The sequence below is a fragment of the Perca fluviatilis genome, chromosome 7 (genome assembly GCF_010015445.1).
Source record: "Perca fluviatilis chromosome 7, GENO_Pfluv_1.0, whole genome shotgun sequence".
NCBI lineage: Eukaryota > Metazoa > Chordata > Actinopteri > Perciformes > Percidae > Perca > Perca fluviatilis.
In genome coordinates this window covers 3013353-3027370 of record NC_053118.1, presented here as the reverse complement: position 1 = coordinate 3027370, position 14018 = coordinate 3013353, and the positions used below count along the sequence as shown (strand labels likewise).

The 14018-nt window shown below is 41.1% G+C and overlaps 1 protein-coding gene across 5 annotated transcripts in view; it reads left to right on the top strand.

The window, feature by feature from the left end:
- Positions 1-14018, top strand: part of me1 (malic enzyme 1, NADP(+)-dependent, cytosolic) — a 178390-nt gene that overhangs the window by 93745 nt on the left and 70627 nt on the right. For all 5 annotated transcript variants that reach the window (XM_039805555.1, XM_039805556.1, XM_039805560.1 and 2 more), the window contains one exon: positions 12745-12820. In XM_039805555.1, coding sequence (XP_039661489.1) covers positions 12745-12820 — 76 coding nt within the window. The remainder of the gene's footprint in view (positions 1-12744; positions 12821-14018) is intronic.

Sequence of the window (14018 nt, the reverse complement as noted above, 5' to 3'; positions counted from 1 at the left end):
TTAATGGAGTCCAGATAATTACACAAAAACAATACAAATGTGAAAGCCTGCTGCATCGTCTTGCAACCTAATTAAATGGTCTTGAGATTATAAAATGCACAGTAAATTATAATTGTATTGATATTTTATTGTAAAATATTATGGTTTTGGCATCTCACTTGATGTCATATAGTATATGAATTATCTCTTTAGCTATAAGCCATGAAGAATTGGAAACTCTTAAAGCATTTCTCCATCTGGTTTATGGTGGACACTAGCAGCTCACCTGCCACCAACCCAGAAATTGAATACACATTTTTCTGTCAAAGAGAATACAATGGGCCATAAATCATTTTCATCCGCACAGTGCTCAATGGTTCTCTTTATCTGTCTCCTATTGTCAATGATCTTAATGTACAGTCGTGACCACTGTTGCTAACTTGAGGCAACATTTGCAAATAAACAAGCCGCTCTTTGCATAGTTGCTGGCCGATGCGAAACCAATTGCTTTTGAATGTGACTTTGCAACCCACACAAAACGTCATTGGCATGCCTCAAATGTCAGGACCGTGTGTGAAAAGGGGAAGGAGTGGAAAACCTGGTTGCAGAGGGCTGAAACTCATCTAATAGCCAGCTGGGTTCATCCGGTCTGTGCCTCTGATTCCTTTAGCAGGACCTCGTTGCTGGAATGGGACTTTTTCTGCTTTTTCTTGCCCATTCAGTTATGTAATGCTAACTGAGAGAGAAGTTGGATATCCAAAGCAATCGTCTGGACGCTCCACTGTCTCTCCTTCATCCGCACAGCTACAGTAGACGACTGGCTTTGAAAGCCCAGAACCTCAGACTGTCTGGTTGTTATTTTCATCACCTGCAGGTTGGCCTGTGTAAAAGATTCTGTGCCTTTTTATGTTTTGCCTCAGCGTGTTACCCAAAGTGATGAAAGGCCGATCAGATTGGCTAAACTGTGTTCATTTTGGCCTCAAATTCTCTAGAGTTTCCCCTCTTCTCCAAATCTGGAAAAGATTCACGAAGCAAGATTAGTTGTTGTGTGGAAGCCTGGGCTGATTTCAGTGGGCTGCAGTGGAATGAGGTGTGGGTGGGTTATGGTTTTCCGAGGCCAGGGACTGGAACTGCATCTTGCTTGTGTAAAAAAAAAGAAAAAAAAAAGAGAGGGTGATTCACGCAATGTGTTGAATACTTGTAATGTGATGGAATCCTGTCAAAGTCTGAGCATGCCATGGAGGGTGGGAGGCATAAGAAGAAGAAGAAGAGTGCATTGTCTTCGGAGAGTCATACTGTATAGAGAAAAGCGGCTGTGAAGGGAAAGGATAGAGAAGGGACTGGAAAGAGAATTCCTGCCCGTCACATTTCATTTCCAAGTGATGAGAGCTGTGTGTTGAACAAAAATAACTGGGTGCAGTTGCTTCTTGCTGCTAAGATGCCTTCCTAGAAGAAATACACAAAAGACACATCCCTCGTACATCCCACAAAAGGTTGAACAAACAGGGAACTGACGGCTTATGTGTTCTTAGACAGAGACAGAGATGGAGAATGGGCTGGCTATTTGTGTTGGAGAGCTGATGCTAAATTATTCACCAACTATCCACATCCCTTTGTCATTTCTTTTTATTTTTGTGTGTGTTTACAGAGCACTTTTTACTTTTTCCAGAGGTCTCTTGCATATTTAGTTTCTTTGATGATCATCTTTTCCATTGCAATTAGTTATTTTTAAAATGGGCAGGGTTTGAGTCCGCTCAGGCTGCCCAATGAACATGGTTATTGATTGGCACTGCTAGACCTCCAGTTCTCACCGAGGTTTCTTCTCCTCCTCTATTGGTTTAGTCAGATGCTTGGCTGCTTCATGCACTGAAGCATGTGTGTTATTTGTGATGCCAAAAGCTTCACTCCTTTTGGCTTCACTTAGGTAATTGCCTTGGAAATGATCTGTATGAACAAAACCAAGGGTAAAACCTTAGTAATGGAACTCACTTGCTCTCTGCTCTTATGGATACTTAGAGGTAACTCAGAGTTTTTGCAAGAACTGACATAAAACTCACTTCGCCGTGAAATATTTATGTGATCAAATCTGTGCTGAGAAAAAATAATTATCTCAATTTAGGATAATACTTTCGAGGACAAAAAATCTTCTCTTTCCATGGAAAGCCATTAACTTATTAAATACTACTCAGGAAAGGAAGCAAGAAAGTTGAAACCAGCGGTCTTATTGCTTAAATATTGTGCTGTCAGTCCTTTTCTACAGCTTCTGGTCAGATATCACATCCAGTCGTAGAAATGACTCTGTCTCCTTTTGAGTGTACTGTATGTCTGTGTGCTGGGCTGTCTCACTTGATGCTGTGCTGGTCCTCAGAGGATACTCTACTCACCTGTGATGATAGACAGACATGTGTGCTAGATCCAGGCCTATGTCTTTCCAGTCTATTGACAAATTGTCTATTGACATTCATTACAAATTAAAACATGGATCCAAATCCTAGATACTAGGGGTGGGAATCACAGGGCACCTCACGATACGATACACAACACATGGCTCAATATACCGATAATATCACAATACAGCAATTCTGCGATAATCAATATATTGCTAGACAATCCTATAACAATGCATCACGATTTCGGTCTAACTATGAATACAAAATGCCCGTGAAAAGGTTAAGTGCAGGTTTTTCTCTCTTTATTCACTTCAAGTCCAAACTTTTAGAAAACCGCACAATTCTACAGAATACGTTTTTCAGTCTGTGAATTAAAATTACAGAGCTATAGTGAAACTCTGGGTACAGACTTGGGACTTAAACGTGGCTGGGGCATCTATTATTTTCCTCAAACTGCTGCCCAACATCCCATTGAAATCCTCTTCCTCTTTGGCTAGTTAACTTATGTTCAAGTTTCCATCATTCATGTGTTGAACGCCACCTTGAGGAGCAATAAAGTAGCGACACTGGGAGCAGGGAAATCTATTTAGAGTGACTTCTTTTATCTGTAATAGACGCCAGCGTATCGATTCTTGTATCACACAAAGGACAACGATATATTGCCGTAACGATATTTTGTCCCACCCCTACTAGATACTGTGTCCTCATATCATGGCTTGTGATTAGATTTTGGTTTACCTTGACAGAGATGTAACCAAGTGGTCACATCTCTGACAAGGTAAACCAAACATAGTTACCAAGAGTCAACTGTGGCCAGATACAAGCTGGAGTCTCAAATCCCTTCGTGTTTCTGTTTGTCCCTGCTCCGGCTGCTGAGAAACCGAGGAGTAATAAAAGTGTTGATGATTGTTCTGCATGGTATTAAGTAGTCTGCATATGCCGAGTGTCGGGGGAGCTACTTTGAAACTGCAGGTGTTGAAGCTACAAGTTTTCCCTCATTGGAAGCAGTTAGCAAACTACAGTTTGGTAGAAAGTAGGAAGTTACATTATGAGCCACTCAGAAAAAGTTGCTTGATACACTGCAGCTAGTAGTAGTAGTAGATAACTTTATTGTCCCCGTGGGGCAGTTGGGTTTGCGGCACAATCGCAAGGCACTTTGTAACAAGACATCAGACATATGATACAAACAAATAATTATTATATCAGACAGACACCGACAAACAAAACATGAAGAATATACATCACACACTACAATACACGATACACCCTTGGGTATGGTCAGACCAGCTGGACGACTAGCTTATTCTGACTGATTTAAGGCTTTTATGGCTTGTGGTACGAAAGAAAATTTGTATCTGTTCTTGGTCAGAAGGGGTAGGCAGAAACGACGCATAGATGGCAGTATTTTAAAATGTGATGCCAGGGGGTGTGTGTGGTCACATACAATGTTATTGGCCTTTCTCGCCAGTTTAGTCTGTCTTTGTAAATGTGTTCAATGCTCGGTAGTGTTACCCCAAGTAACTTGCTGGCAGTTAAGACTGTTTTTCTGATTGTCTTTTTCTGAGACTCAGTGGCATTTCCGAACCAGCAGATAATACAGCAAGTTAAAACACTTTCAATAAAAGCAGTATAAAACATTTGGAGCATTTTGTTATTGACATTAAAAACAAGCAGTTTCTTTAAAAAGTACATTCTTTGCTGTGTCTTAGTCTGCAAAAGATCAGTCCAAGAGTCCCATTTAAGCTTGTTGTCCAGTACAATGCTAAGGTATTTGTAGTTTGTAACAACCTGAATGGCACCACCATTGACAAAAGTGTCGGTGGATTGCTGTGACTTTCTAAAATCTATGGACATTTCTTTGGTCTTATTGGTATTTAAAATTAAATGTGACTTATTGCACCATTCTAAAAAGGAGTCTAAAACTGGCCCATGATCTACCTCCCCATCCTGTAGCAGACTCACTAGAGCTGTATCATATACATAGCATATTTAATAGTGCCTGTTTTGTAAAGTGCTAGTGCATGAATTTGTGTATAGAATAAATAGTAAAGGAGATAGAACACATCCTTGTGGGGAGCCTGTAGATGTTGTCATCGAATCAGACAGAGATGAGCCCACTCTGACCCGCTGGACTCTACTGGTAAGAAAGTCCATGATCCAATTAATAATACCTGTATCAATATAAAATTCACTGGCTAAAATGTCTGCAAGAATCTTAGGTTGCGTAGTGTTAAAAGCAGATGAAAAGTCCACAAATAAAATCTTGGCATGAGTCTTTGGTTTGGTGTGCAAAAGGTGCATTAATGTCAGAATAGCATCATCCACCCCCCTGGAGGCTTGATAAACAGATTGCAGGGGGTCCATAAGATGGTGGGTTTGGGATACAATGTACCTCTTTACCAGACGGTCCAGGCACTTCATGACCAGAGATGTCAGTGCTATTGGTCGGAAGTCATTGGACTCTGTGGGTCTTGGCAGTTTTGGCACAGGTGCAATTGTAGATGATTTCCACAGGTTAGGGACTTTACAGAGGTTAAGAGAGGAGTTAAAAATATCGGTGAACACAGGGGCTAACTGTTCTGCACAGTGCTTAAGGATATTACCACAAATTTTGTCAGGGCCGCAGCTTTTCCGTGGATTACAGTGGCTAAAAAGGTGAAAGACATCTGATTGACTGATGTTTAGGACAGACGCAGAGGGTGGAGGGGGCAGCACAATGCCAGCCCCAGCATCGCTGCCACTCTCAAAGCGACAAAAAAAGCTGTTTAGCTGGTTTGCCCTTTCCAATCCCTCATCTCCAGGCAGGTTCAGGGAGGCTTTCCCTCTGCCCTTGTGTGGGACATTGGTCATGGTCTTGATCCCCTGCCTGCCTCACGGGAGTTGCCTGACACCAGCTATTTGACAGCAAGAAACATCTGTTGGGTAATATAATGAACAAATTCATTTATTATTTTGCAGTGTAATGTATTACTTTACAAAAGTAATAAGTCCATTCTGCCGTTCAGTTTGATACACTTCACTGAGAAATTAATGGCACAGAATTGATTTGCAGAATAATATAGTGATTAGTTTTCCTGTGCTACTACACTTCCCTGTGGAAGAAATTTCTCACTACTAGAAATGTTACGTGATGATATACTGATGCCTCAGTAGCTCACCTGGTTGAGTCTGAGTCCTGCAGTGGCTGGGGTTCAATTCCGACCTGCGGCCCTTTGCTGAAAAGAAAGAAGTAGCTATGGTTCCAGATTCCACACACTGATAGAAGCCCTGTAACACTAGACAGATGTATTGACATGTCCTTAATTGTATTTCCTACAGTAACTGTCCTTACAGTCTTTCATTTACTTTGTAAAATAGAGCAACTGAAGGTTACAACCATAAACTGTATAAAACGCATAACTGGAGTTACAGCCAGGTAACTTCTATTTCGCTGTGTCGCATTACTGAATAGGAGACCTGGCAGTGTGTAGCACCCATGGGAAAAAGAGAGGATTTTTTTTTGTCTTGGTACTTGCCAAATTCCCTTTGCATGGATGCTTTACAATAAGTGGTCAACATGCTGTTTGTATGGCTTTGTGGATGTACCTTTGTGTCGCATGAATCACTTTCACCACAAGGGGGCAGATTGAGTTTAGAGGATTCATAATGACAAGATGTGAAGAAAGTCACAGAAGGGGTGTGTTCCTGGTGCGGCTATGCCGACAGCTTGTCTATCTTGCCTGGTCTTGTCCGGTGAACTAATAAAAATGAACGTTTTTCTACATTTTTAATGCCGTCGCAGTCTGAGTGGTGTAACACGTGCAATCGCCTTGTGTACGTTCTTTCATTCAGGGACATTGGGATAAGGGCGAGCCGAAGGTTTGCAGTGTGGATTGCTTTGCTAGATGGGGGTAAAAAAAAAAAAAAAAAAGTAGAGTAGAGCAGGTAGAGTCTCATCGATCAATTTCTTTTAATAAGTCGGTCGGATCAGACTCCCCATATCACAAGATTGGCACAATATATTCATAAGACTTTGTCTGATTCTAGATCTAGTTTATCAGATTGCAGTCCTGGACTGATCATGATTGAAACATGACTACTGTTTATCCAAATGAACAATATCTCTATCTTTTAACACGCATTAATATCTGTGGTTTATTTTTGTCTTTTTAACTCCTCATCCTTGTTTGTGACCAAGTGGCGAGTCGATTGATCTAATGAAATTCTAAATGTTAATCTCTTGTTATTGGCAACTGCACGTTTTTGTTTCTCTGACAGCCTGTTGAACTTCCCAGCTTTATTAAATTGATATCTCAAACATCCTGGCAGCTGGCCTGGCAGAAGGATCCAGTGTGTTAATTTTGGAGTGATGCTCCTCCTTGAACCTGTTTTGAAAAGCCATGGATCTCCACAAGGGACTTCTCCCACTGTATGGATGTGTTTCTTTTTCTAGCAGGCAGACTGTATCTTGGATATTGCTCTGCTTTTATTGCATAAGTTTCATCCTGTGCTAGAAGTTACAGTTTGATTTTTCAGTTTATGTTTGCGGAACAAGCTTATTTCCTGCATGCACAAAACCTTCTGTTGAGGACCATGGTATGCTACATTGCTAATTGAGTGTGTGTGTAGCACTGCTGCAATCTGTGAGAGGGACATGGGATTACATCACTCAGAGAGCTAAATGTGTCTCACTATCTCTCTGTTTGAGAAACTATTGGTGTACAGTTACTGTCGTACTCCTATCTGAGAGGCACGCAGCTTCACAAGGCTTGTGGAACCTTTGTTGTTGCATACCGTTCAGATACAGTGTGTCAATGAAGTCAAACAGCTCTTGGTAAATGAGAACGTAATTAGTCTAACCGTTTAAGTTGGGGGGTGAATGGCAGCTCCAGCAGGCTGCAAGATGCACAGAGATGGATAAACTTTATGTCTCAATGCTATTTCCTTCCAGTGCAGATGAACATGTCATTTTAAAGATTTTAAATATCTTGAAGATTTTCATTTAAATAAATGTCTGTTAAGTCACTATCGCAGAATGAAGTAACACAATGGTGAGTGAGCCTACAGTATGGCCCACTAATGAAAGCTCTTGCATTTGCTGTAAGAGTATTTAAAGATGCAGTAGGTAAGCTTTATAAAACTACCTTTCTGTCATATTTCCTAAACTGACCCTATGTTCCAGTAGAACTACATGAAGCAGGTCACTAAAAAATCTGGCTCCTCTGGCTCCACCTACAGCCTGTAGTGTGATTTGAAAAAATCCACCGCTCCCTGTTCAGATGCACCAATCAGGGCCGGGGTGTCTAACTGCGTGTCAATCACTGCTCATGCACACGCATTCATTCTCCCTTGTGGGGGGAAGGGCTTAGGAGACCTTTTTGGGCTTTAGCGGAAAGGGGGGAGGGACTGAGAAGTTGTCGATGTTCATATTTTTTGGCTAAGTCCTGGATCTTCACAGTCCTACCTACAGCACCTTTAACTGGGTGTCTGGGGTGACATTCCCATTACCATGGCCAAACAAACAAAGAAAAGAGCGATGACTACAGAATATGTAACTTCAAAAACGACACCTGAAATGACCGTTTATCATCATAGGTGCCGCCAAGAGAATGAAACTGAGATCTTTGAGATTGTAACTTTAATGTTGGACGATTCCTATACAATTTCAGATTGTATACAATCCAATTGTTTTGTGGAATGTGAACCCAACACTGTAATTTGATTTATTATAATATGCAGCCATTGGAAAGCATCTATGTGCGTAGGTTCCAAAGCTACGACCTAAACACACAATAAAAGCCCCTTATGGCCATAACCTGTGACACGTTGATATTGCTTTTTTTCCAAAACTTAAAACCCTGGCACAGAGATGATTTTGGTGCCCTTCATGTATTGGGTAAGGTGACAAAATCTGCTAATACCCTTTGAATCATTAGATTTTTTTTCTTGACCGTGAAGGATACTTCATTACTACAACTGCTCTCTGTCAAAGTGACATTTCAGATGCTTTTACAAAATCTTAGTTGACATTTACCTCTTCCCTCTGCATGGGCAGAGTCACACTCCAGAGTTGGCTCCATTCAGCTCCAATTAGGCCTTTTCAAACAAATTCATGAAATTAATTAATAATCTTTCTCAGGGGACACCAACCATAAAAACATGCCTGTCGTGGCATATTTGGAGGTTGATTAGTTGTAGACATCTCATAGCATGACTCTGACCTTTAACACTATTTCACAGTCTTTTCTCAGTGATTTGTGTCCACTGTGTCAGTTGAACCATGTGGCTTGCTAACTGATGGCGTCCAGCACAGTGGAGTAGGAGGATTAAGGTTATGCGGTGGGGTTGAAGAATGGTGCTGCTGGTGTTTTGTGTGGACACGGGTCAACGATCGGAGGCCAGCTTCCTCACGGGGCTCAGATTGTGTTTTGGGGTCTTGGTGTGGAAAGCAGCTTTTCCTCCTGCTGGCCCCCGCAGCCTTTCCACAGTCCCTGGGGTGTGTTTTGTGTTGGACTGCAGGTCAGCGGCAGTGCTGTTTCAGGCCATCCCGTTGTTTTCTTTACCCTCCACACTCTCCTACAGGAGGAACCAGACATGGCAGCTCAATGCTTTGTGGCCGTCCTCTCATCTAGAAAATAAGGCCACTGCTATTCTTTGTGGTTATGTCAGGCGCAGCAGTCTTACACACATGCACACACACAAAGACACACAAATGTCAACTGTAGAAGCATCAGTATGAGGGGAAATATATATAGCATTCCCAAACAGGGGTACCCAACCCATACTAGCAGCCTAAAATCTCATATTTTATCTGCTTTTTATTATTTTTAACTGCTCTTTAATGTTAAATTTCTTATACTGCACTGTAACTTCTATTCTCGTACTTCATTTGTTTTTAACTTTTTAATCGTTTTTAACTCTCTTTAATGTTTTATGTAAAGCACTTTGAATTGCCCTGTTGCTGAAATGTGCTATACAAATAAAGCTGCCTCACCTTGCCTTACTTGTATCCCAGTATTCGTTGTTTGGGGCTACATGGAGTAGTTCAACTCTTTTGAAAAAATCGAAATTTCTATTTGAATAAAAACATATAATTAAAGTTGTTACAGCTAACTCAATCAGCTGTAAAACTTGTCTCAATATGTGAACTTGCTATCATGCCGGCACATAATTTTCACACATTACGCACCAACAGCACGTAATGCGGTGTTAAAAGGTCGTGGTCGTTTCACGTTTTTCTGTGAGATCAGGCTGAACATGATGCAGGACGTGTTTTGGTTTTGTGCCCTCTGATACTTAACAACCGTAAAAGTATCAGAGGGCGGAATTTTCCTTTAGACCTCAACCTAAATCCTAACTCTAAACTAGCAGTAACCCCTTGAAGAAATTTAGACAGGCCAACATGACTTCATTTCTCAACAATGTTCTCACACCAAAATATGTAGAACACATCTTTTTCTTTCCCCCCCTGGTCTTTTATTAGCCTCCCCCTCGGTCTACCACACACACACACACACACACACACACATAGAGTCTAGCCACTCTGTGGATAGTGGACAGAAAATCTTTCATATATCATACACATCCCCAAGACAGCTGCTGTATACTGTCAAAGATCCGGTAAGTCATTTTTTCACCATTGTAAAATTCTTGCTCTGAAAAAGATCATCATTATCTTCATAGACAGTGATGATGGATTTAAAACAGCATGACTCCTGACATCATGAGATACTGTAGATTAGCTCTTTGCTGCTCTGGGTACTGTAGATATGTTATGGAATTTCTTAGAGGAGTTGGTGTGTGTGTGTCTGTGTGTGTGTGTGTGTGTGTGTGTGTGTGTGTGTGTGTGTGTGTGTGTGTGTGTGTGTGTGTGTGTGTGTGTGTGTGTGTGTGTGTGTGTGTGTGTGTGTGTGTGTGTGTGTGTGTGTTTTCAGGCTGTTCTCATGAACAATTCATACATATCGCTATGAAAAAGTAATGCACTGTTATCTGTGTGTATTCCACTTATTTATTGCTATATGCACCACATTGGCTGCTGCTGTATAAGAGTGCAAAATGGGAGGTGGATGGTCAGAAAAACCACAAGACTTTCACCCAGGAAACGCGTGTTTGTGTCCCGGGCTTACTACTTAAGGGGACCAGTGTTTTAATCCAAACCATGATCTTTTTTCTAAACTTATCTGTCGTCGCTGCCTGATGGTCTTGTTGGCTAAACTTAACTGTAAAGGACTGTCACCTTGCTGTGCACTGTACCCAGCTCCCAGTAACCTTTTCTTGTCTGAATTGAACTGTAAAGACTGCTAAACTTAACTGTTGCATGACGGGTCGTCACGTGACCAGCCGGCAGTCAACCTATTTTTGTAGGATATCATACAAATTTATGTGCATAAGTTTGTGTACCGTATCTAACTGTTAAAATGCATAACAGGCACTCCTGTAGCTCTACTTCATTGTACTTGTCAGGGTCAAGGGTCATGAGGCGGTCAGCTCCTCCGCAAACACAGAATGGCAGAAAATGAGGTTGGAGGAGAAGAGGAATAACAGCAAACTGAACCTGAAATGTTTTTGCTAACCTTCATGTTGACAGAGATTAGGCATTACTGCCTGTCTGCTTTGATCCATCTCAGGAAGTTGTTTTCCAACATTCATATTGTGGGTCCACCTTTCAGCCCTAATGCCGCTCTTTCTCCCCAAATGCCTTATATTCCTGTTGCCGGCTGTGGCTCATGTCCTCTTGGCTTAAGGTAAACACACACAGCAGGCTGAGGCTGCACTTTCTCCCCTCTTCCTCCTCTCTCACACACACCATATCCAGTGTTTAAAGACAAAATGTGTGCAGCTCCCCACAGTCCATTACAGCTGTGCATACATTTTTTAAACTCTTTAAATGATCTACCCTCTGTGCATTGCAAGCAGCACTTATACATTTCCGTGCACAGATGTATGTAGCTGTATGCAGATGTGTGTCATTGTATTGCCAGAGAAGTTGAAAGGTGTTTCAAATGCCAGATGTCTGTGGCTTCGTGGCCTTTATGTGACCTGCAGCGCTCTTTGCATAGGAAGGACCATGTTCCTCTCAGTGTCTTCTTCTGGGTCAGTCAAGCTCTTCTATCACTTCAACCCATTCCACTCCAATTTTTTTCTGCTTTTTGTCAAATGTAGGGCTGCAACCAATAATTATTTTCATGATTCTTTTTTTAATTATTCGATTGACAATTTAGTCCTCAAGATGACTTTTGGTGATCCCTCAACTTTTCTTGTAGCGCATCATCAGGTCAAAATTGTAATTTGTCCAACACTTGGTTCTTGACCAAAAAATCTGAAAAACGACTGACATTGCCATCAGCTGTCCTTAGTATTTAGTGCTAGTTAATTAGTAAATGATAGCATGCTAGTAAGCTAAACTAATGTGAGATAGTAAACATGGTTAACATTACCTGCTAAATATCAGTATGTTGTCACTGTTAACATGCAGATGTTACCATTTAGTCCATAACACCGCTCACAGAGCTGCCAACATGGCTGTAGACTTCTTTTTTTTAACCATTGTTACTGGTGTTAAGTGGAAACCTATGCCGACAGTCGACCCTTCCTCAGACTTATCAAAGCATTTTTATGTGACACTTTAATGTCTTTATCTTCATCTGGCTATATTTTATTTGTACTTTTAACAATGTGTCATACTGTTTGCGTTTGACATTTATCCACCGTGTTATTCCATGAGCATTGACCTGACCGGGTTTTTGCTTCATGAGCAGACTCTTACAAATAGTATTGATGTTACTGCCACTGGCACATGGAGGAAGTGTTGCCCCCCCCTCCCCATACTATAACCAGATGGGTGTGTTGGGTAGGAAAGATGCTACAGCTGGACCCCATGCATAGAGATGATCTCTTTATCCTGAAATTGTACCGGAGGGAAGGACGTTGGTGGAAAGAGTAAGGGTTAGAAGGAGGGGGGAGATACTTAGATGGATGAATATTTGGGGAGCCTCAAGGGTCTAAAGCAAACTCTCTGCAGAGTCTCTGGACTCAACATTAAAGTCCCAGGTGCCATCAGATTTCAATAAAGTCTTGGTTCAGAAGGAACAAAAGCAGAAAAGAAATGGAAGCTTAACTTCAAACCATCTCTGCAGTACAGCTTGAAGCTGTTTTCCCCTCAAATCTTAGATAAGAATTTTTTTTTAAGTACGAGTTTGAGTTCTTGTTTTGATATTGTTAATGCCAAGATTTTAGTGATATTTTGCCTAATTAGAGTGGGCTATGACATACAACTTGGGGATAATTGACCAGGGCGGTCTGTGATGCCTTTTGAAGATGCAAAATGTGTGGTCTCTTTCTCGTCTCTCTTCCTTTTGCCAACTTACGTTCTTCCTTTTGTTTTTCTATGTTCTAGGGGGCTGTTCATCACTATTCATGACCGAGGCCACATCTCTACAATTCTCCAGAACTGGCCAGAAAAGGACGTCAGGGTAAATTATATCACTCAAACAGTGCATGGTGTGAAGTCTTACACACCTTATCTGTATTTAATGTATTTATGTTGTTCCTGCACGACCACATCACAAAACCCATGGAAACTAAGTATTGTTCTGTATGACTGCATCAATAAAACAGAACATAATAATGTTTGCAAAAATGTGAACTGGAACCTGAATGTTTGGTTGATTGGGTCAGTGGCCAACACAAAATGAGTAATGAGGATACAGAAATAATCCATCTGTGCCTTTTTTATTTGTCTTTTATTGGAATTAGCTGACAATTCAAAAATAAAAATATAGAATATGACCTGCCTTATCATTTAATGTATATTCAATTTAATTCAATTTTATTTATAGTATCAAATCATAACACGAGTTATCTCAAGACACTTTACAGATAGAGTAGGTCTAGACCACACTCTATAATTTACAAAGCCCCAACAATTACAGTAATTCCCTCAAGAGCAAGCAGTGCGACAGTGGCGAGGAAAAGTCCTTCTTGGGAAGAAACCTCGGACAGACCCAGGCTCTTGGTAGGCGGTGTCTGACGGTGCCGGTTGGGGATGCGATGAACAGTGGCAATAATAGTCACATTAATAATGGAAAAGTGACTTTAGCATACAATATTGTTCTATATGACAATGCAGTTTACACAAATTGAGAAACAACAGCAGTGCCGGCACTTCTGATTTTTGTCCACTTGAGTACCCTTACTTTCTTATTGCGTACCGCCACTTCCTGGGGTGAGTAGGTACGCACCACACGAAAACACCTGCATGTCTCTCACAAAGCAGCCGAATGTTGAGAAAACAGCACTGAAAATGTCCTTGTTAACATGGATAATTGTATTAGATAAACATATTATTGTAACCCTGTGCTGGAGAAGCCTACTGTGTTACTGTGCCACTGCCCGACACAGGAGCACAGCTGTGATCCAGCGCGCAGCCCACAGACGGACCATGATGACTGGCCCACCCCAGCAATCACCCAAAAAAGTTAATGTCAAGCCCTGAATGTATGTATTGAAATGCATACAAAAAATATATTAGAAGCGATATATTATCAAGATATTTATATAAATATGAATATATACAAGAAAAAAAAGTAGGAAATAGAACACATCATAGCAACAACACACGTTGTAATGATTTGGAAAGACGTAGATTATCTCTATGGACTCGCTCCAGGA